This window comes from Molossus molossus, unplaced genomic scaffold, assembly GCF_014108415.1.
Source record: "Molossus molossus isolate mMolMol1 unplaced genomic scaffold, mMolMol1.p scaffold_m16_p_3, whole genome shotgun sequence".
Lineage (NCBI taxonomy): Eukaryota > Metazoa > Chordata > Mammalia > Chiroptera > Molossidae > Molossus > Molossus molossus.
This window is the reverse complement of record NW_023425366.1, coordinates 31,054,360-31,075,210: the sequence shown is the minus strand read 5'-3', so window position 1 is coordinate 31,075,210 and position 20,851 is coordinate 31,054,360. Positions and strand designations below refer to the sequence as shown.

General features: G+C 46.9%; 1 protein-coding gene across 1 annotated transcript in view; it reads left to right on the top strand.

Annotated features, from left to right (window-relative positions):
• The first annotated feature begins 1,297 nt into the window (after positions 1 to 1,297).
• ANKRD33B (ankyrin repeat domain 33B) overlaps positions 1,298 to 20,851 on the top strand; it is a 68,868-nt gene continuing 49,314 nt past the window's right edge. The window contains exon 1 of the mRNA XM_036279498.1: positions 1,298 to 1,852. Coding sequence (XP_036135391.1) covers positions 1,487 to 1,852 — 366 coding nt within the window. The 5' untranslated portion in view covers positions 1,298 to 1,486. The remainder of the gene's footprint in view (positions 1,853 to 20,851) is intronic.

Here is a 20,851-nt window from a genome sequence, read left to right as displayed (position 1 = left end):
GCCTGGATTCTTCCAGTTTGTCCCCAGAGGGCCCGTTTTGTTCACCTCCGGGTCCCCAGGGTGAGCAGCTGGTGGGTATGCTATTAAGAGCGGTGGGGAACAAGGAAGGCAAGAGAAAGGGGACAGAGAGGGGTGGTATTTGCCCTGTGGTCCCCTCATCGCCCCTGACGTACTTGTGATGTTTCCTGACAAAGATGCAGCACCCCCAGTCCAGGCTCGGGGTGTACCCTCACCACCGCGCCTCCACCCACCTTTACACGAGGATTTGGCTTGGAGGTCGGGAGTTCCGCGCGGCAAACCCCACCCCCAGCACCCGGACACACCTGGAGAAGCCAAGCTCCAGCCAGGGGGCACCGTGGAGTTAGCTCCCTGTTGTAGCCTCAGCGGCTAATCCTTTCGACTTCCAGTTCCAAGCGCGGTGACACTGGGCAGGGGTGGGGGAGGAGGAACACTTCACAGCTCTGGCCTGGAGCAGACTCGTCACACGCAGACCCCCCTCCCCCCCAGGCTAGTGGACGAGTCTCCGGTGTCGATCTTTGAGGAGCAATGTGCAAACCACAATTGGTCCGGGTTCTGCGTGACTTGGGAACTCTGCGGACCTTCTTCTCCGAGTTGGATTTCACCGTGGCAGCCCGGGGCTCCCGGTTCAGAGCGGCATGGTCCGCTGCGCAGCTGCGGCCCGGGGCCCCCACGGTGGACGTCACCTCCCCCGCAACGACGTGTCCTCGGTGCCCAGTGTGACCCCGAGATTCCTCGGTCTTAAGCCATTAATGGAGATGGCCCCGAAGCCTAGACTCTGGGTGAGGTGACAAATGAGTTGGATTCCTCCGACGCTGAGAAACTTCCCCACCCTCTCCCGAAGGCCAGACTCCCTGGGCGGCGCTGGGCCCGAGGTTTGGATGTTCCTGACGCGCAACGCAGGCTCAGCCCGTGGCGACCCTCGACCTCCACTTTCGTCGTCGCCCCAATGGCCGATGGAGGGGAGGGGAGCGCGGGGCCGCTCACCGCCCGCGACACTCGCGTTCAGGTTGTTCAGTTATTGCTTCTGGTTCTGAGAGTGCCTTGCTCAGTTCCGGGGCAAAGCACCGATTGGTTGATCTGTTCCCGCGGTGCCGAGCAGCCTCTTCTTAATTCTTAACTTTGGTCAGGAACGGTCCGCGAGGCGGGGACGCGGGGAGCGCGCCTTCCCCCCACCCCCACCCCACCGCGCGGCTGCCCCTCCCGCCTCCGGCCGGGTCCCCGCCCGCGTCCGCCCGCGGCGCTTGGAAAGCCCCCGCGCTCCTCCCACCCGGAGGGGCTCTCTCCAGCCTCCAGTGCCTTGAGTCTGCCGGCGCAGCCGCCTGGCGCTCGTTTTCCCCCGGCTGGAGTGCGTACAGCCCTGCTTTTCTGGAGCCGCAGGGAACAAGGGACGGTGACCTCGGTGCGCTCCACGCGTCCCCGTCCCCCGGCCCACGCCCCGTCCCCGGCCCGAGCCCGGGCCGACAGCATGGTGCTGCTGGTCGGGCCCGGGCCGGAGGGCGGTGGGGCGCTCTGCGTGTCTCCGCAGCCGCCGTCTCCACCTCGGGACGCCAAGGCCGGGGAGGACCCCGCTGACTACGAGGAGTACGAAGACTTCTCGCGTCTGCCCGACACCCGCAGCATCGCCTCGGACGACTCTTTCTATCCTACCCTAAGCGAGGAGGAGTACGGCGCCGGGAGCGCGGAGAGCGTCCGGGAGGGCGTCCCGGAGGGCGTCCCGGAGGCGGCGACCCTCCTGCGCGCCGCCTGCGCCAACGACGTGGGGCTACTGAAGGCGCTGGTGCGGCGGGGACCGCGCGTTGAGGAGGTGCAGGAGACCGACCCCAACGGCCGGGTAAGCAGGTGTCTCCGCAGCGTTCGGGTCCGCTCCACCCTCCCTCCCATTCCCCACACCATTCGAATCCTGACTCTGTTCAGGTTCCGCGGAGGCTTCACCACTGTAACAAGCGGCTTTTCCTCGCTCTCTGGGCGTGAGGCTCGCGTGGAGGCTTGCGTGGTCTGCCCGTCCGGGGCTGGGGGAGTTTGATTTGTCCTAGGTCACAACCCTGCGGGAGAGACACCTAGTCTCGTGTCTTCACCCGACTGGGTGCGTTCTTGTTTCCCGCCCCCGGGGTCCTCTGGTCCCTGATTTCCTCCTGGGGCCCGCACCGGGATCCGGTTCGGAAGCCCCTCGTTGGGTTTCTTTAACCTGGGCCCCCTCTGACCATTGCTTTCCTCGCCTGTAGGGGGCAACCCCTTCCTCCCAGTGCTCCAGTTGCCCCACCTCAGTCTCTCGCGCTGCCCCCGCCCTTTTCCTTCCATTCCCGAGAGTGGATCGGTTCCTTCGGGCCATCCGGGTTCGGAGTTTCTTCCCAGATCGCCTGCTTACTGTCCCTATCCCACGCCCCACTTTGCCTGGTAACCCGCGCGGCGACCGGTCAAACGTGATCTCCGACTTGGTGTCCCCAGGGTCACCACCGCGAGCCATTGCCATCTCCTTCTCTCGGCACCTCTCGCTCCCCCCTGGGCCTGGGGACCGGTACCCACCTGGTAGGGTAGGCGGGGTTGGGAGTGGAAAGAGAGGCACACAGTATCTCTCGGTTAGTAGTCTCAAGACTCACAACAGGCAAGAAATGTTTAGAAAAGGAAAGAAAAAGTTGGCTCACAAAGACCTGAGGACTGGCTCGCTGAACACCACCCACCAAGTTGGAGGGAAAAACCACAGGGTTACCACCGTGGCCAAGTGCCCGATAGTTTGTGCTGTGTGGACAAGCAGCAGTCTCAGCTGATTGTCACATTCCTCAGGTCCCGAGAGATATCTGCAGTCTCAGGCTAGCACAAATCAGAAACACAAGTGCTTTTGCCCAGGAGCCCACAGCTGACAGATCTGTGCCTTTACTTGGGAACTGGCAGGACCCTGAGCCTTTGGTTTATCTCAGGGGGCAGGGAGGTTTGTCTCTGACTGTGGTCTGGGCTGGGCTTTAGTGTGGAGGAACTGGGAGAGCCACAGGTCTGTGTCTAACTTGAGCTTGGGGAAGGGTCTGTGATTGTAATGTGTCAGGCAACACAGGCCCCGAGTTTCCTGGGGCTGGAGGGGCTATGGTGAGGCCTTACTGGCAGCATCACCCTGGCCCTGCTGGGACACAGGGCAGTGCCCACACCTCGGCCCTCCCTCGGCCCTCCCTGGCCGTGACTGGGGTTTTGAGTTTCTATTTCTCCAGCTCTATTTTCACTTTTTCAAGGTGAATTTTCACATACAAATGTTTATATCAGAGACTTCTTTCATGAAGCCCACAGAATGGAGTAGGAGAACATGAGTGGAGTAGGTCTTTCCCATGTCCTGGGCAGCCCTGGGTCTCCAGGGGCTGGGGTGGGCAGCACTGGCAGGCTTGGCTCACTCAGCCCCCACCGTAGGCTCCACTGGGCTCAGATTTATGATATTTCCTTTGGGGATGAAAAAATAAAAGTTTGAAAACAGCTGCATCAGAGCCAACTGAGAATAACGGAAACCATCCCCAGGGGGCTTGGGGCTCACAGATCTAGTTTCTGGGCAACTTTGAAAGCCCCAGCATAGAGTCAGGAGAGAGCAATGGAAAGGAGAGGCTGCCTCCAGCCTCTCTGAGGCTCTCTGCCTGTTTTTTCCTGTAAATAGTGCAAAGGATAGCTCATCCGTCCTGGGGCTGTGAGTATGAAGTGCCCTAACACACAGTACTCAGACATGGCCCTTGTTTACTATCTTGTCCTGTTTCTCATGCACTTCCCTTCTCCTTGCTTGGAAAAGTGCACCGTCTACCTTGTTTTCTCTCCTGCAAGGCAAAGCTTTTTCTCTTGGCTCTTCTTCTTGGTTGAGAGCCCTTTGTTTCTCTGCTTTGTGCCTCCTCCTCTTTGCTCCCCACCAAATCGGGCTTTTCCCATGACTTCTAGGTGCTGTTGCTCAGTCTCCGTCTCCCTGAAAAAAACAAAAACAAACAAACAAAAAAAACCCAGAAAGAATAAAATGTCTTAAAGTACAAATGGAATAGTGAGTCACTGCATAGGTGTTCACTGCAGACCTACTGTGTGCAAGGCACTGGTTAGGTACCTTAGGAGATTTGAAGATGAGCCTGTCTCTGCCTTGGAGCGTCTTAACCTTTTAATTAAGGAGAGAAGAGCTCAGAGAGTTCCAGATCACAGTTGGAGACAAACCTCCCTGCCCCCTGAGATAAACCAAAGGCTCAGGGTCCCACCAGTTGCCAAGTAAAAGCACATATCTTCTGTCAGCTGTGCCCAGTCCAGAGGCAGGATGGGGAAGATGTGGGACTAGTGGCTTGGATGCAGGGAGCTGAGAACAGTCCTGGAAGCCGTGGCAGGCATGTGCAGTGTGCTTGGTCGTGGCATGGCACTGAGCAGGGAATGTGGGATCTTAAATTGGAAAGGCTGAACTGGGCCAGGTGGTGAGGGGCTGGCCTAGAATAGCTGGCTAAGAAATAGGAAGTTGGGAAACAAACTGGATTCAGCATGCCAGTGTCCAACCTTGGGGCCACATGAGTGGCTCACTCACTGCCTTCAGGTTCTTAACATAAGGTCACCTTCTTAGGGAGGTCTTTCCTCCTGCCCTATCTAAGCCAGCAGCACCTGGAGCTGGGTAACCGTACAGGAGTTTAGGGATTGAGGGTGGTTATTTGAGATATTAGGTGGCATTTCAGTAAAGATGTAGAGAAGATATCTGGGGGGAGAGCACACTCTAGGAAGAGGAATGGCAAGTGCAAAGTCCCTGAGGCAAGAGCCCTTTGGGCCTGGTCCACACATTACCATGATTAGTGACAGTAAAAACCTCACATAAAGCCATAGAGCTTTGGTGGAGTAGAGAGGTAGGTAGTTGCATTAACTACAGAATGAACAGCTCACAGGTGCAGCTCACAGCCAGCTTCCTGGAAGAAAAATGAGTCTAAAGGCTTTGAGAGTTTTTCTGAGCTGTGTTTGTGAACTGCTTGTCTCTGGTCAGTTTAGAAGGGAGCTCTGCCTGAGCTGACAGATGTTTCACTGGGTTTGAGTAACTAAGAATCACATGTGTTTCGTTTAAGAAAATATGTTCTTTCCTTCTCCTGCAATTGGTAGACTATTGGCTGCGGCTCAGCACACAATTTTGCTTCTAAAATATTTATTGCTCTAAAAGGACTGCATAATTTAATATGCAACATGTAAATATTTGTCAAATAATTCTCTAGTAACAGTTAAAGTATGCTCTCGCTGTCTTTTAGATTTATGGTTGTTTTGTTCCCTTTGAATTAGGGACGGTGAAAGCTGCCATAATTCTTTTTCTTAATTCTTCTCATCTTATTATGTCTGGAGGTTCACCTTTACGGTGGTGACTCTGGAGATGCACTGCAACCTAAGGAAATGTTTGTGCTGTCTTCATCGTTCAGAAGGACAGTTGGAATGTCAGACAGCTCTTGAGCCAAATTAGACCCGATTATGCTAAATTTAAAACATTGCACGCCTTTCTTGATGTAATTCTTCTCAGGCACGTTTAGATTCCATGGTCTCTGTGACATTTTTCAAAGGCCCCTCGACTAGCAAAACCCATCACACATCCAATGTGGGGGTGTCTCCCTTTACTCTTGAGGGGCTTCAATGTTTTGTTGGTTTGTAGTGGTGATTGGGACCTTTATCTTGACAGATATGTGAGAAATTTTGTTGTTGGTGGTGGTTTTTCGAAGGCTATAGAAGATATATAAACTCTGGACTCACCTTTTCCTCAAATGAGAAACCAAGTTGTTTGGGGTGCATGCCCAGCCCTTCTGCATTTGCCAGGACTCAGTATTGACGGCCTGCATGTGCACTAGTTAGTAGAGAAAGTGGGTTCTGGCCTTACACCGCCATACATATGCTGAGGGCCATCAAGCACGGAGAAAGGGTGAGGACTCTGGGGCCCAAGGGCCTGGTGCAGAGAAGTGTGTCAGCTGCAGTGAGCCTGGAAAACCTGGGCTTGTGGGGGGCAGGCTGGCAGATGTCTGCCTCTTCCTCCTCCACGGACCGTGGCGGGGATGCTCCGGGCCCAGTAGCAGTGGAAAGGCCCATGTGTTTTTTTGTTTTTGTTTTTTTAAGGACCTAATTTTTTTTAGAGCAGTTTTAGGTTCACAACAAAACAGGGGAAAGTACACAGATTTCCCATCCCACTTCCCCCATACATGCACAGCTTCCCCCATTTTCAACATACTCACCAGACTGGTAGATTTGTTACAATCAGTGAATCTACACTGACACATTATTGGCACCTGAAGTCCTTAGTTTGCATTGTGCTTCACTCTTGGCGTTGTACATTCCATGGGTCTGGACAAATGTATAATCTTTGTTCATCATTATATCATAAAAAGTATCCCATGTGTTTTCATATAAGTGTATCAGTTATCTTTGGCCACCAGCATTGCTGCATAACAAATAACTGAAATCTCACAAATGTGTGTAACAGCAAACATTTTGCTAAGGGTGACCCAGATCAGCAGATCCTGGCTGGACTTGCCCTCAGCTGGGATCAGCTGCGGATGGCAGGACCAGGAAGGGTTTGGCTGGGATCGCTGTTCCCGTGTGGTCCTTCATCCTCCAGCAAACTCTCCATGACAGGAGCAGAGTTCTAAGACAGCAGCAAGTAGAGCCAATAAGGTTCAGTGTCACATCTGCTGAAGCAAGTTACAAGGCCAAGCTCAGATGTATCCTCTTAAGTGTGAATTTGCTTTTGTTTATGTAAGATGTTATTCACTAACCTTAAGTGCTTATTTACTTATTTTAAATTTATTTTTATTAAGGAAAATTTTAGATAGGTACTTGAGTAGGAGGTACCAAGTTCTCTCTTATTCTGATCATTCAGTATCAACAAGCATCAGCTCTCAGAGGCCTGTTTTACTTTTGATGGGAAGGGTTACATTAAACGCAGCTTTTTGTGTATTTGGTTTGTGTGTTTTGTGTGTTTGTGTGTTTGGTTTTGTGAGGTTTCAGAAGCTTGGAAGGACCACTGTCACTGGCTTTTGGAGCTGGAAGGGGTTTTAGGGGTTATTGGCCCCCATCATTTTGTAGTTGAAGAGAGTGGGCTCAGAGAAGAGGGCATGTAGAGCATCAGGAGAACGGGGTTCTGGACCACCCTGCTCACCATGCTCCTTTAAACCCGCACTGCTTTCCCAGGGGCTTCTGAGCTGTCCGCCTTGCCTCTTGGCTGCACCCGAGAATGGGATAGCTAGAAATCTGGTGGGGTGGTTTGGGTGATTTTGAACATCTGATTTTTTTTCCCATCCTGTGCTTGTAAAGGAAGACTAATGGGAGAGGTGTTATTAAAAAAAAATCTAAAACAATAATAGGGTATACAAATTTTTTTGGACTCTCATTTATTCATCTAACATTCATATCAATATAATACGCGGGCTCTTATTCAAAACTATGTTGAATGACAACTTCTGCTAGATATGGCTGCAATATAGGAAAAACTATAAGTGTTATTTAACTGATTGTAAATTACTAAAATTCACGCCCTCCTATCAGAGCCTTAGGTCAGTCAGTAACTCTTTAATAGTTATAAGATTATTCAGATTTTCTCTTTGGTCCTGAATCTGTTATGCTAACCTTTATTTTTCTAGGAAATTGTCCCATTTTTTTTCTAAGTTTTAAAGGTTAATAGTATGACATTTTTGTAGTTCTCTTTTTAATGTCTGTTATAACTGTATTATATCCTGTTTTTCTATATTTTTGAAATTGTGCTGTTTCTCTTTTGTGACATATATCGTCAAAAATATCTACTTTATTCAACTTTTGCTTTGGATCTTTTCTTTCTTTACTGTGTCATTACTTTCTGATTTTCTTTCTATTAAATTTTCTTACAGTTTTTTTTTTTCTTTATTGATTTTAGAGAGAAAGGAAGGGAGAGGAAGAGAGAGATAGAAACATCGATGAGAGAGAACATTGATTGGCCGCCTCCTGCACGCCCCCCACTGGGGATCAGGTCCACAGTCTGGGCATGTGCCCTGACCGGGACTTGAACCGGCAACCTCTTGGTGCGTGGGCCGACACTTAACCACTGAACCACACCGGTCGGGCTAAATTTTCTTTCTGGTTAATTCTACTGTCAGTTTTCTCTCAAAGTATCATTTCTGCTTTCCCCACAGGTTTTCACATGTGATATTTTATTAGTTTTGTTCTAAGTCACATTATGATTTCCTCTTTTTTTTTTTTTTTTTTTTTACCTAGAAGTTATTTAGAATTATGTTTTTAAAATTTAAATATACATTTTTAAGCTTTATTAAAATAATTTTTAAACCTAATTCAGAGAATGTGGTTGGTGTGATATTTCTTTGATATTCCTTGAAGCTGACTTTATAGCCTACTTGGCCAGTAATTCTAAATCTTAACCACATTATATTCTATAATTTCTCCAAATTAGATAAAAATAGTTACATCTGTAAAACAATATGTAATTCCTTTTACTTAAAAGAAATAAGAAGGATATAGAGAAATTATAAAAATATATAAACAAAGAACATATGTTTCATTGGAAATGGTTGTAAAGTAGCTCATTTAGACAGCCTGGAGGAATGATGGTGGGCGTATGCTGTGTGTGTGTGTGTGTGTGTGTGTGTGTGAGATGAGGTTAGATTTTAAGATGAAGTAGGATAGTAAGAATCCTTGATGTCATTCAGTGTGTGTGTGTACATATAAGAATTTAAAGGAGACTATTTTTAAATGGTATTTCTGAATTTGAAAGGCAGTTGAAGATGGATTTTACTTATTTCTCCTAAATCAGAGATACTGAAATTAGGGTAGACATGAAATCCCAAGTGGTAGTGTTGGGTTGATGGCAAAATTGGATTGGAGTGGTGGGATTTGAGAGCAATTTCAAAGTAACATAAAAACAAATATATGCTTTTAAAGGTATATTTATGTCAGCTCTGCATATTCAATCCCAAGTAGGTATGTGTGATGAGGGACAGTCCAGCTGAGAGACATACGCAGGAGGTGTGGAAGGAGGCTGATGAAGAGGCAGGGGCAGTGCTCATGGGAGGTGCCCAGTAAAGGGTGCTAAATAAAGTTATAGTAGCACCTAATCTGAGACAAAGGAGGGTGCATGAAATTGGTTTAAAAATAAAGGAAGACAGGAATTAGGCTGAGTGAAAAAAGGCCATCTCAAATGATTATGTCATATGATTCCATTAAGTAACATTCTTGAAATGATGGAGTTATAGAGATGGAGAACAGATTAGAGGCTGCCCTGGTTAGGGCTTTGGGGAGAGGAGTGGGTGTTCATTACTCTAACAGGTAGTAGGGAAGGAGGGGGCCTTGTGGTGATGGAACAGCCCTGTATCTAGATTGTGGAGATGTTACAGGGAGCTTGTACATGAGTTAAAATTGCGGAGAACCACACACACACACACACACACACACACACACACACACACGGACATCTGAACAAGCTCTGGATTGCAGTAATGTTCATTCCATGGCAGTACTCTTACACTGTTAGTTATGCAAGACATTGGCATTGGGGAGGATGGCTGAAGGAGGCAATTTCCCATGAGTCTATACCTATTCCAAAATCAGTAGTTTAATAAAAATGAAGGAAGACAACTCTTTTAAAATTTATTTATTTATTTCAGAGAGCAAAGAAGAGGGGGAGAGAGAAACATTGATTTGTTGTCCCACTTACTTATGTATTCAGTAGTTGCTTCTTTTAATCCCTGACTAGGGATTAAACTGGCAACCAACTGAGCTATGTAACCAGGGTGGAAGGCAACTCTTAAAAATGGTTAATATGGTAAACTATATGTTATATGTATTTCATCACAATAAAAAATTGGAAAAATAATGAAGGAAGGCATGTATTACCTTTTATCTGTAGCTTCACCAACATGTATAGAGTCCCTTTTGGAAATTAAAGCAGGATCAGACCTGGCCAGTATGTGGGGCGGGGACCCCCTGGGAATATTGGCTGTTTGAACCATTGCTACTAAGCATTACCCAGGAGCTTTTCCCAAATGCAGGATCCTAGGCCCCTCCCTAGACAGACTGGACCAGAATCAGCACTTAACGCATACCTGAGGTGATCGGCATGTGCACTTGTTTGAAGAGCTCCAGAGCATTTCTTAGAACAGAAAACAGGTTTGGTGGCCAAAGATAGTAGGCTTAAGTTGGTTACTTGATTCTGGACAAATCACATGATCTTTGATCCACAATTTCCTTTAGATTCCTATCCAGAAAATGGGGATGCTTATTATGAGTATAACAATACCTCAAAGAGGGTCCAGGTGGAATAAATTAGTAACTTATATAAATCTACAGTGCATGCCAAACATAGGCACTCACTGAGCGGAGCTGCTGTGTCTATGGGTGAATTAATTTCAAGATGGTTTTTTAGTACTACTGCTTCCATTTCAGCCAAGGGAAAAGGCAGAAACCAATGTTCAACCGGAAAGGAGTCATCAAGAAAATATCATGTCCACTTGGTGAGGACCCTTTCGTAACCATAAAAATGTGTTAAGAGGTTAGCTCTCATGTTAAGTGTTTAGATTACAGTGAAAGTGGCTGTTTGTGCCAGGGGTGCAAATGAAGCCAGGGTGTGAGGGGGAGAGGTGAGAGGGGGCAGAGAAGGTTGCTGGGGCCACGTCTTGGTGTATCTTGGAAGCACCTCTGATTACCGTGGGTGGAGGCCAGGATGCTGCCTTAGGAATGGAAGCAGACTAAGGCTTGGAGGATAATGAGAAAAGTCCAGAGTCCATCAGTAGATGAGTGGATAAAAAAACTGTGGTACATTTACACAATGGAATACTATTCAGCTGTGAAAAAGAAGACAATTTTACCCTTTGCAATAGCATGATGGACCTAGAGAACATTATGCTAAGTGAAATAAGCCAATCAGAGAAAGACAAGTACCCCATGATTTCACTCATATGTGGAATTTAATGAACTGAACTACCAAGAAAAATAGAGACCGGCTCATAGAGAGCAAGCAGACAGCAAAAAAAAAAAAAGAAAGAGAGAGAGAAGTCATGGACATGTGTGGCAATGCAGGGCTGGAGGGGAATGGGTGGAGGTGGTAGAGGGCATAGAGAGGATAAAAGGTGATGGAAAAATGAAATAAAATAAAATAAAATAAAACAAATAAAAAATACATTTAAAAAACAGTCCAGACTCTATAATGATGAGGAGAGAACATTTCAAGGAGGGGTAAGGATGGCTATTAGGTCAGGGATCGTCACAAACCTTTTTTCTTAGAAACCATTTTTCTTTCTTCAACATTTCCTATGAGTACAAGTTAGTGCTAGGAGCCCTGGTCCACCTCGGGACCTGGTCCAACTGGGACTTTTCAGATCGATTCTGTCACTTGCTCTGCTGTGAACAAGTTTCCTTCCATTTCTGCCTCTTCTTGACATTGTCAAGTCAGACATTCCAAAGGGCCTGGCCCTCCCCTCTCATATCCGGAAGATCGGTCTGTATCTCTTCCTTCCAGCTTTTGTATTTGAAAACACGAGGGACAAGAGTCATGTGCTAAAAATATCCACGGTGACATAGCTCCTGGGTTAGTTTTGCTGGTGCTGTGAGTTAGGCTTTTTTTCACTGCTGCTAGATAATGGGGTGTGGGAAATGAATCCATTTACAGCAGCAGCAGGGTACTGTTGGGCTGGGCTGAAGAGACTTTGAAGCCAGGTTCCTGCGGTGTGGAGTCCTTTTGTTACCGGGAGACACGTCTCCCTGCTCTGACCACTGTGCTTCAGAAGATCCAGGTCACTGGGGCACCTGTTTCATCTGCAGTGAAAAGGGACATAAGAGGCACCATGGGGCAGAGAAACAAGCGGCTGTCGTGTCTTGTCACCCACATATCCTCCTCTGTTGAAGGGTGGGCTGCAGCAGGCCACCTCTGAAGACCCCAGTCTCATCCATGTGCTATGGTGGGTGGGGAGGCTTTATCCACGGGCATTAGCCTTCTAAGGGCATCCACTTATTCCGGCTGCCCAGGACTGAGAGTCCCGCATGTGTCCGGGGAAACCCCTGTATAAACCCGGGTGGTTGGTCATTTTACATATGAAAACCACTTCTGTGTTGGGACCATACACAAAGTGTCACCTCAGTGAAACTGAAAGTCCCACAGAGCACAGAATTCCCCTTTAGCAGAATCTGGAAACCCTACTTTGGAGGACAGCTGTTAAGTTGTATCATCTGGGGGCATATCCATTGGGACAGATGCATTGGCCTTAGTCGCTTAGAGTGGACTTTTATCACATGAGAGAGCTGTCACTCAGGCAGACATAGGACAGAACCTCTGGTGGCAGGGCGTGGTTGGGAGACTGGAGCACTTGATCAAAGAGGGCCCATGGCGGGAGGGTGTGAATGGGGGGGGGGGGGGGTTAAGTCTCCACTGCTATACACAAAAAGAAGAATAAATACATTTCTCTAAAAAAAAAAAAATTCAGTTACTTAAAATGCACCAGGGAAGCTGTGGTAAATTTGTTTTTAGTAGAAATCATTAAAATTTTTTCTTTGGTGTAAACAAACCTAAATCCATTGGGTTGGTTTATAGTGATGCACAAGAGTATTGAGTTAATTAAAAAAAATCTCATTTGTTAAAGGCAGTAACTTACAGTGATTCTACTAATAATTTTATTGGATCTGAAAATACTTAAAATACTATTAACTGAAAAAATTTCTTAATGTTAACTCAATGAAAATAACTAAAAACATTAACGTTTTGTTTGCATCCTGCGAGTCTAACTACCAATTTGCAAATGGCTTATTTCGACCTAAGAGTTTTTACCAAGTACATAAAAGCTGTGTTTCCTTATCAATAACATGGGTACTTGAGAAAATGTCTCTGTAGAAAGGAAAAAGGCTTTTTCTCTCCAAGGAATGGATATTCCTGAATGTTTGCCTTTAAGACATATTTTAATCCTTTCTGGCCGCTGTGACAATACCAGACACTGGGTGGCTTATAGACAAAAGGCATTTATTTTTCTTTGTTCCCAGGCTTGCGAAGTCTAAGAGGGCGCTGCTGATCTGTTGCCTGGGGGGAGATGGCTTGCTGGTTCATAGATGGTCAGCTTCTCTCAGTGTCTTAACATGGCAGAAGAATTTTAAACTTCTAAAGTTCTAAGTGATGAGAAATTTGCCCCAAATGCAAAGTGAAAGAAAGTAATTTGAAAGGGGAAGTTGTCCCATCATGGGGCTCCACCTCCACGACCCAATCACTGCCAAAGCCCCGCCTCCTAACATCACAGTGGGGTTAGGATTTCAACATGCGCATCTGAGGCAAACCACAAACATTCAGTCTATAGCAAAACATCATCAAATGCTGAAGGAATAATAAAAAAATTATGTTTTTGAAATACCATCTCCAGCCCTGGCCAGTTTGGCTCAGCGGTTAGAGCGTCGGCCTGCGGTCCGGAGAGACCCGGGTTCGGTTCCCGCTAAGGGCACATACTTTGGTTGCAGTTTGTCCCCGGCCCGGGTTGGTCGTGCGGGTGGCAGCCACTCGCTGTGTCCCTTCACGTCGATGTTTCTCTCTCTCTTCCTCTCTCTCCCTCCCACTCTCTCTGTACAAAAAATGGAAAAATATCCTAGGGTGAGGTTAAAAAAAAAGAAATACCATCTCCAGTTGTGGAAGAGTCATCTAATTTTTAAATATTTGAATAGAACTACATATACGTAATTTTCACTAAAATGAATCCCAAGCTCTCTACCTGGGAAATTGGATGGATTCACATCTAGATCTCCATCTCAAAAAATATGGGATTCTACTGCTCTATGACTTAAAAAAAAAAAAGTCTAAATGAATAAAATTAAATAATTAAAGTAGTCATAGGATGCCTAGAAATAGAAAAACATTTTTTTGAAGAAAGCTAATTTAAGCCTTTAAAGGTGTAAGGGATAAGAAATGCCCCAAATGCAAAGTAAAAGGAAATACTTTGAAAGGGAAAGTAAAGAAAAATAAATGTTTTAACCTTGGCACGTTTGGCTCAGAAGTTAGAACATCAGCCCTCAGACGGAAGGGTTGAGGGTTCAATTTCTGGTCAAGGGCATGTACCTAGGTTGGAGGTTGGATCCCCAGTCCCAGTCAGGGTCGTGCTGGAAGCAATCAATCGATGTTTCTGTCTCACATTAATGTTTCTCTCTCTCTGTCTCTTCCACCCTTTTTCTCTTCTATTCTATCTAGAAATCAATGGAAAAATATTCTCAGGTGAGAACTGAAAAAAAAAGTTTTAAAAACAGCTGTTTTGATATATAATTTACATACCATACAATTCACCATTTAAAGTATACAATCCAGTGGCTTTTAAGCATATTTACAAATCTACTTTCTTTATTTACATTATTTATAACAGGAGTTTTATGAAAGAAGAGCTAGATCTGTGTAACTTCTTGTCAACCTGTCTTGACATTTTACTCAATGAATGAGTAAATGCAACCCCAGGAAGTGCCAGCCACATGCCAGACAATGTCACACATGCTGGTTCTACCTTCAAGTGTCTTACCATATGTTTTCTATAAATTGCGATGTATGATAAGGAATTAAGTTTTTAAAAAAGCATGTGAGGCCTGAAGCCTGACTCATTTCCCCATGAGCGCTGGGCCCAGTGGTCCTCTTGTTCATCTCTACTTGGGCACCTGGGAACTCACCCCAGACTCTGACTCTGAAACCCTGGGGTGGGGTCAGCACTCTGTTCAACACCCCTCCCAGGGCTTCTGATGCAGCTCACCTCTGAGAACCTCCGGTGGATTGCATTTACATCTTCTGGTTAATGGTTCAGCTCAACCTGGGAGGTTTTCTCTTCCTCCTAGGAAGTCCTGGCTTTCTATTTTAAAGAGAGGGTAGAGAGAGGTCAGTGTCCTCCAGCTTGTTTGACCTCTCGCTCTGCTCCTGCTGCTGCCTGTGTTTTGGGAGTGGGGGGTGATCAGCTGTGTTGAGAGCAGGGTCTAGCTGGTTTTGCCCTTGACTGGGTCTCAGGCTGGGGGCTTGGGAAATGCCCAGGAAAGAGGTTCTTTATGTCTGTGTCTTCTGTTGGTTCAGCTTCCCTAATTCACACATTCTTTTGGGGATATTACCTGCTGGCAGGGCCCCAAAGCTTGTACAGCTGGTGCCAGCTCTGGGCCCTGAACCACTTTCCTGAACCTGTGTTCGAGGCCAAGTGCAGGATTTCCCCTGCTAACCTCCCAGCATGTCATACTTTACATGTTAGAAGCACAACTCATCACTACCTCCTCCCGCACACTTTTGGCATTGTTTCTGTTGCCTCTAGGGCCGACTCTGTGGGTGTGCAACCTGTGCATTCCCTGGGCCCTGTGATTAAAAGCACCAGCCACCGGTGTGATGTTTTGCTGTTGCTGCCTTGAAATAAATGATTGTGAACTGGGGGCCCTGCGTTTTCATTTTGCACAGGGGCTACATGTCACATAACTGACCCCAGTTGCCCCCATGCCTCTAGTTGCCCGTTTGCTACTCTGGAGTTGGCCTCATCTCTAGCACCCAGTCATGTTCCAAGCACAGAATTCTCCGATAATGGCCTGTCACTCTTCACTGGGGTCTCGCCGCCTCTCTAGTTTGGAGCTTTAAGGTGCTTGATTTAAACACATGCTGTACTTCCTCTGGTTTTCTGCCTCTGGACGCTTTCCAGTCTATTCTGCTACCAATTTCTGGATTATTTCACATGTGTGGTTTGTAGTACAACAGTATCATCTTTGCTAATTCTTCCCTCTAGGCTCCCACAATAGTACTCCAAATACCTCATTTTCCACTGCTTTCCTTTGTGTCACAGAATCTGGGTGACTCGCTGTCCCCAACAGTGTTGGCAGATCCTTATTCTTCCTGGAACACATACCCTCCCCCTCTCTCTACTGCAAGCCTCTCTCAGATGTTACCTTCCCGGGTCCCTCTCTGGATGTCTTCTCTGACTTTGGACTCCCATTTGCAACTTGTTTAGGAAACTCCTTTCCTTCTGTTTCGTTGTATAATGATCGGTATTTTCTCTCTCTAAACTTGATAAGCTCCATGAGCAAAGATCCTTAGCATCATTATTTATGTCCTCCTCAGCTTAGCAGAGTTTGTTGCACACAGTAGGTAGTTTGTACCTGCTTGTTGGATAACATTGGGATACTGTGTCTTGCTGCTAGTTATGTACCCTTGATTTTGAAAACACTTAAAAATATAGTTTTAGGTCTTACATTGAAATCTTTAATCATTTTGAGTTGATTTTTGTGGATGGTGTAAGATAACACATTCAATTTCATTCTTTTGCACACGGATATAGCTTTCCCAATACCATTTATTGAAGATACTGTTCTTTCTCCATTGTGTGTTCTTGGTGTCTTTGTCTAAAATGGGTTGACAGCACACACTTGGTTTATTTCTGGGCTCTCTATTCTGTTCCATTGAGATATGTGTCAAAAACAGTTTTTTTTGTCAATACTACACTGTTTTGATTACTATAACTTTGTAATATAATTTGAAATCACAAAGTGTGATGCCTTCAACTCGATTCTTCTTTCTCAAGATTGGTTTGGCTATTGTGGGTCATTTGTAGTCCCATACAAAGTTTAGGATTGATTTTTCTATTAATGTAAACAAAAATCATTAAAAATTTGATAAGAGGTTGTGTTGAATCTGTATGTGCTTTGGATGGCAAAGGAACTTTAACAATATTCATTCTTCTAATTCATGATTAGAAAGAATTCAGGATATCTTTCCTTTCATTTGTCTTTTTTCCACTTCTTTCATTAGTGTTTTCTAATTTTCAGTGTACAAATCTTCACCTTCTTGGTAAAATTTATTCCTCGTGTAAAGTTTTGCCAGGCCCGATACGGGTACCGATCAGCAGCTGGCTGTGATTTATTTTTTTAATACTATTGTAAATGGGATTATTTTCTTTGTGAATAGATCTAGGTTGGCATAAAGAAATGCAACTGATTTTGCATGTTGCTTTTCTATCCTGCAACTTTACTGAACTTGTTTATTCGTTCTGATAGGTTTATTTGGTGGGGTCTTTAGGGCTTTCTCCATAGGATTATGTCATCTGCAAACAGATAATTTTATGTCTTCCTCTCTGATTTGGATGCCTTTTATTTCTGTTTCTTGTCTGATTTCTCTGGCCGGTACTTCTAATACTTATTGAATGGGAATGGTGAGAGAGGGTGTCCTTGCCGTGTACCAGATGTTACAGAAAAGGCTTTCAGTGTTTCCTCACTGGTTGTGATGTTAGCTGTAGGTGTAAGGAACTGGGGGGGAGGGGTGCCGCAGAATAAAACAGAGAAGAGACTGGAGAGCCAATCAGCCGAATAAACAGGGATCAGGCTTTATCCGGGCGGGTTCACAGACTCTGGGGGTCGAGTCCTAGAAGCCGCGCTCAATGTAGGGGCTTGTGTCTTTTATATCTGCCTGTTGCAGCAGGAATTTGTCCGTTAGGGTTTGGCCCTGCGGGGGCTATGCGTGGAGCCTCTGGAATGTGAGTCGATAAGAGCAGGATGAGAGTTAATCTACAAGCTCGGGGAGGCTGTTCCCGGAACAGGGTGAGAGGCAAGGCTGAGCAAGCGAGACAATGGTCGAGCACTTTGCCTGGCGCCAGTCCCCAGGCTATCGGACATTCCCGACTCTGTTATAATGACAAAGGGGCGCAGGTGTCTTTCTGGCTACTTCGTGCTGGACAGGGGTGGTGTTAGGGGAGGGGGCCCATGTCGGCATGATCCGGGCCTGGGGAATCTGGTGAGAGGTTGATAATGGCTTAGCATCATGATCTCGTGCACCGTCTGGCTGGTGAAGGCCTTCAGTCGGTTTTGTAGTAGGGAGGAGAGCAGTCGCAGGAGACAGGGTCCGAAGGCTAGGGCTAGAAAAAGGAGAGTTAGGGGACCCATAAGCCGCAAAACCCAGTGTGCCCAGTTGGAATTGAACCAGGTGCTCCAAGATTGATCTCGCCTTTCCCGAATGCGTTGTGCTCTTGATCAGGGTGACATCGGGAACAGGCAGGGAGGTGTCCTGCGGGACTATATTGATCTTGGGGGAGAGATATACCAAGGTGCAGGTACCGGTCCAGTTAGTGGGGAGACACATATAGGTGGTGGACCCACACATATGGCAGAGTAGGCTGAGGAGGACAGGGATAGGCAGACTCAACAGTCAGGCGCAAATGTGGAGTTGGCCTTATAGAGGAGGCGTTTGGTCAAATTCAGGGTACGGAACAGATGGGAGGATTCCAGAAGCGAAGGAGAGAAGGCGGCAAGAATGAGTGGGCAACCAGGGGTGAGGCCCAGGGTCAGAAAGATGTATAGCAGAATCATAATGACTTATCGTGGATGATCCAATTAGGGCGTCTTGTATATTTTGATTTTGGTCGGCCCTAATGGAGTGCAGATGAAGCGAGACTCTGGGACTGGTTGCTCTTCTGGAATCGGGGCTTTCTTTATCCTAGAGAGATGGATCCAGGCGGAGATCCCCAACACCTTAACTGCAGAGGGAGTAGTGAGAACCACGGTGTACAGTCCCTCCCATTTAGGGTGTAGGGGTCGGGGAGAGAGGGTCTTGATTAGTACCCGGTCTCCGGGTGAAATGGGTTGGGAGAGCTCCGATCCCAGGTCAGGTCCAGGTTTAGGAAGGGTACGGTTAGCGTGTTCCCGGAGGAGGGAGCGAAGGAGGGAGAGGTAGGGCAGGTATGAGGCCAGAGGGGGTGGGGAGTCTATAGACGGAGTAGGAAGGAGGAAGGGTCTTCCGTATAGAAGTTCAAAAGGACTGAGGTGAGAGGGTCCCTGAGGCGTGGCTCAAAGACGGGTAAGGGCCAGGGGTAGCAGGTCAGGCCAGGACTGTCGGAGTTCCAGGCTGAGTTTGGTTAGATGTTCCTTGATGAGGCCGTTGGCCCGCTCAACCTTACCCGAGGACTGGGGGTGATAGGCCGCATGTAGTTTCCATTTGATGCCAAGAGAGACCAAGACCGCTTCAGTGACCTTGGAGATGAAAGTTGGCCCGTTGTCTGATTGTATGGAGTTTGGCAGCCCGAAGCGAGGGCTGATGTCTTTCAGTAGGTGAGTGGCTACGGTTTCTGCAGTCTCTGAGGCAGTTGGGAGGGCCTCGATCCAACCTGAAAAAGTATCAACCATGGTTAAAATATATTTTAGTTGTTTGTTTAGGCATATGAGTGAAGTCTATCTGCCAGTCTTGCCCTGGCAGGTGACCCCGCATTTGGTGTAGGGGCCTGCGCACATGGCAAGCTCCTTGGCTGTTGGACCTGGAACAAACAGAACATGAGGCATGTGCGGCCTGGATAGCCGGCCGGAGTTTGTTGGGGTGGAGGATCGGAGATAAGAATTGGTGAAGGGCCTATGTGGAGAGACTTGTGGATCTCTGACAGTATTTGCAGTCTTTGGGCGTCTGGAAGAATTAGGAGGTCGTCTTGAAAGGCCCATCCATCCTTGAAGTGGACCCCGGGAGAAGACTGGAGAGACTTTAATTCTGTGGCTGAGTATTGGGGAGTATAGGAGCCTGAAAGAAAACAGATAGCAGGAGCCCGCCCCAGACGAGCAGTGGATCGGGCCATTTTATCAGCGAAAGCATTTCCCTTAGCTACAGGAAAGTTCAGTCTGGTGGCCCCGGCAGTGAATAACAGTTACCTGCAGGGGGAGCTGGATGGCTTGGATGAGTTTTTCGATGAGAAGAGTTGTAGGATTCTCATAAATGGCCTTTATTGTGTTGAGACTTCTCAGCCTTGGCAATACTGACATTTGTTGGCTGAATAGGATAATTTTTTTGTTGTGGGCATCTGTCCTGTGAACTGTAAGGTGTTGGGCAGCATCCCTGGTCTTTACCCAGACCCTTGTGAAATCCAAAAATGTCTCTAGACATTAAATCACTCCCTGATTGAAAAATCACTGAAACAGAGAATAAAGTCAGCAAAACTGTTTGAGTTGTATGTGAGTGCTTTTTTACATGGAGAAATTCCTGAGGTGTAGAAGGATCTAGACTGGCATGCCTGGTTGCTCGCTCTCTTCTACCTCTTCTCACTAAACGTTTTGTCAGGTACTTGTATTTATGTATTTATTTTGAGGTTGAATAATATAACATTAATATTCAAGAAAGTAAAACAAATGATCACCTCTGCAGCAGCTCATTAACAACTGATCAAAACACCAGAGCTTAAAAAATACAAATCAATATAATTGAGGACCCCTCCACTATAGAATGGGAAGCTGTACCAGATTATCAACAATAGTTACCCCAAGAAAAGCAACAGGTACATCCACCCTCCTTCAGGGGTGGAGCCACTGTAGTTGTCATGCATAGGCTCCAATCCAGCCATCCTCATGATATGGTAGTGGTTGACCACACTGGCTGAGTAGGCGCCTTTATACTGATACATCATGTTGGTGAGCAGCTTGGAGGCAGCTGCTACCGAGATGCGTTCCTTGTTTCATAGCTCATTGATTCGGTGTTGCCAAGCCAATAGCTGCTCCCAGAAGCTGCAATCTGCTGCACCCCTAGCCATGGCGCCCAGCAGGTAGGTGTTGGTCTCTGTCACCTTCTTTACAGTCTGGGGGGCAATGTGGGCATCTGCTGTGGCCTTGGAGTCTGCTGCAATAATAACTCCATCTTGAAACTTGAAGGCCAAGGTGGTGGTTTCATGTAATATTTTGATTCTCAGCTCCTCTGGGACACCCCAGCTGGTGCTGCCAGACTCAGCCCATCCATGGGACTACCTGGACCCAGGTCCAACAGATTCGCATGATTCCCAAGTCTGAAAAACCCACGCTGGTTCACCAGTAGTGAGCTCTCCAACGTGCTGGCCAGCACCATCTCCTTGTCAGGTGGTTTTTAAAATTAAAGAATTTACGAGGCTTAGTAGGAAATTTTATCTACCAGCTCCTCTGA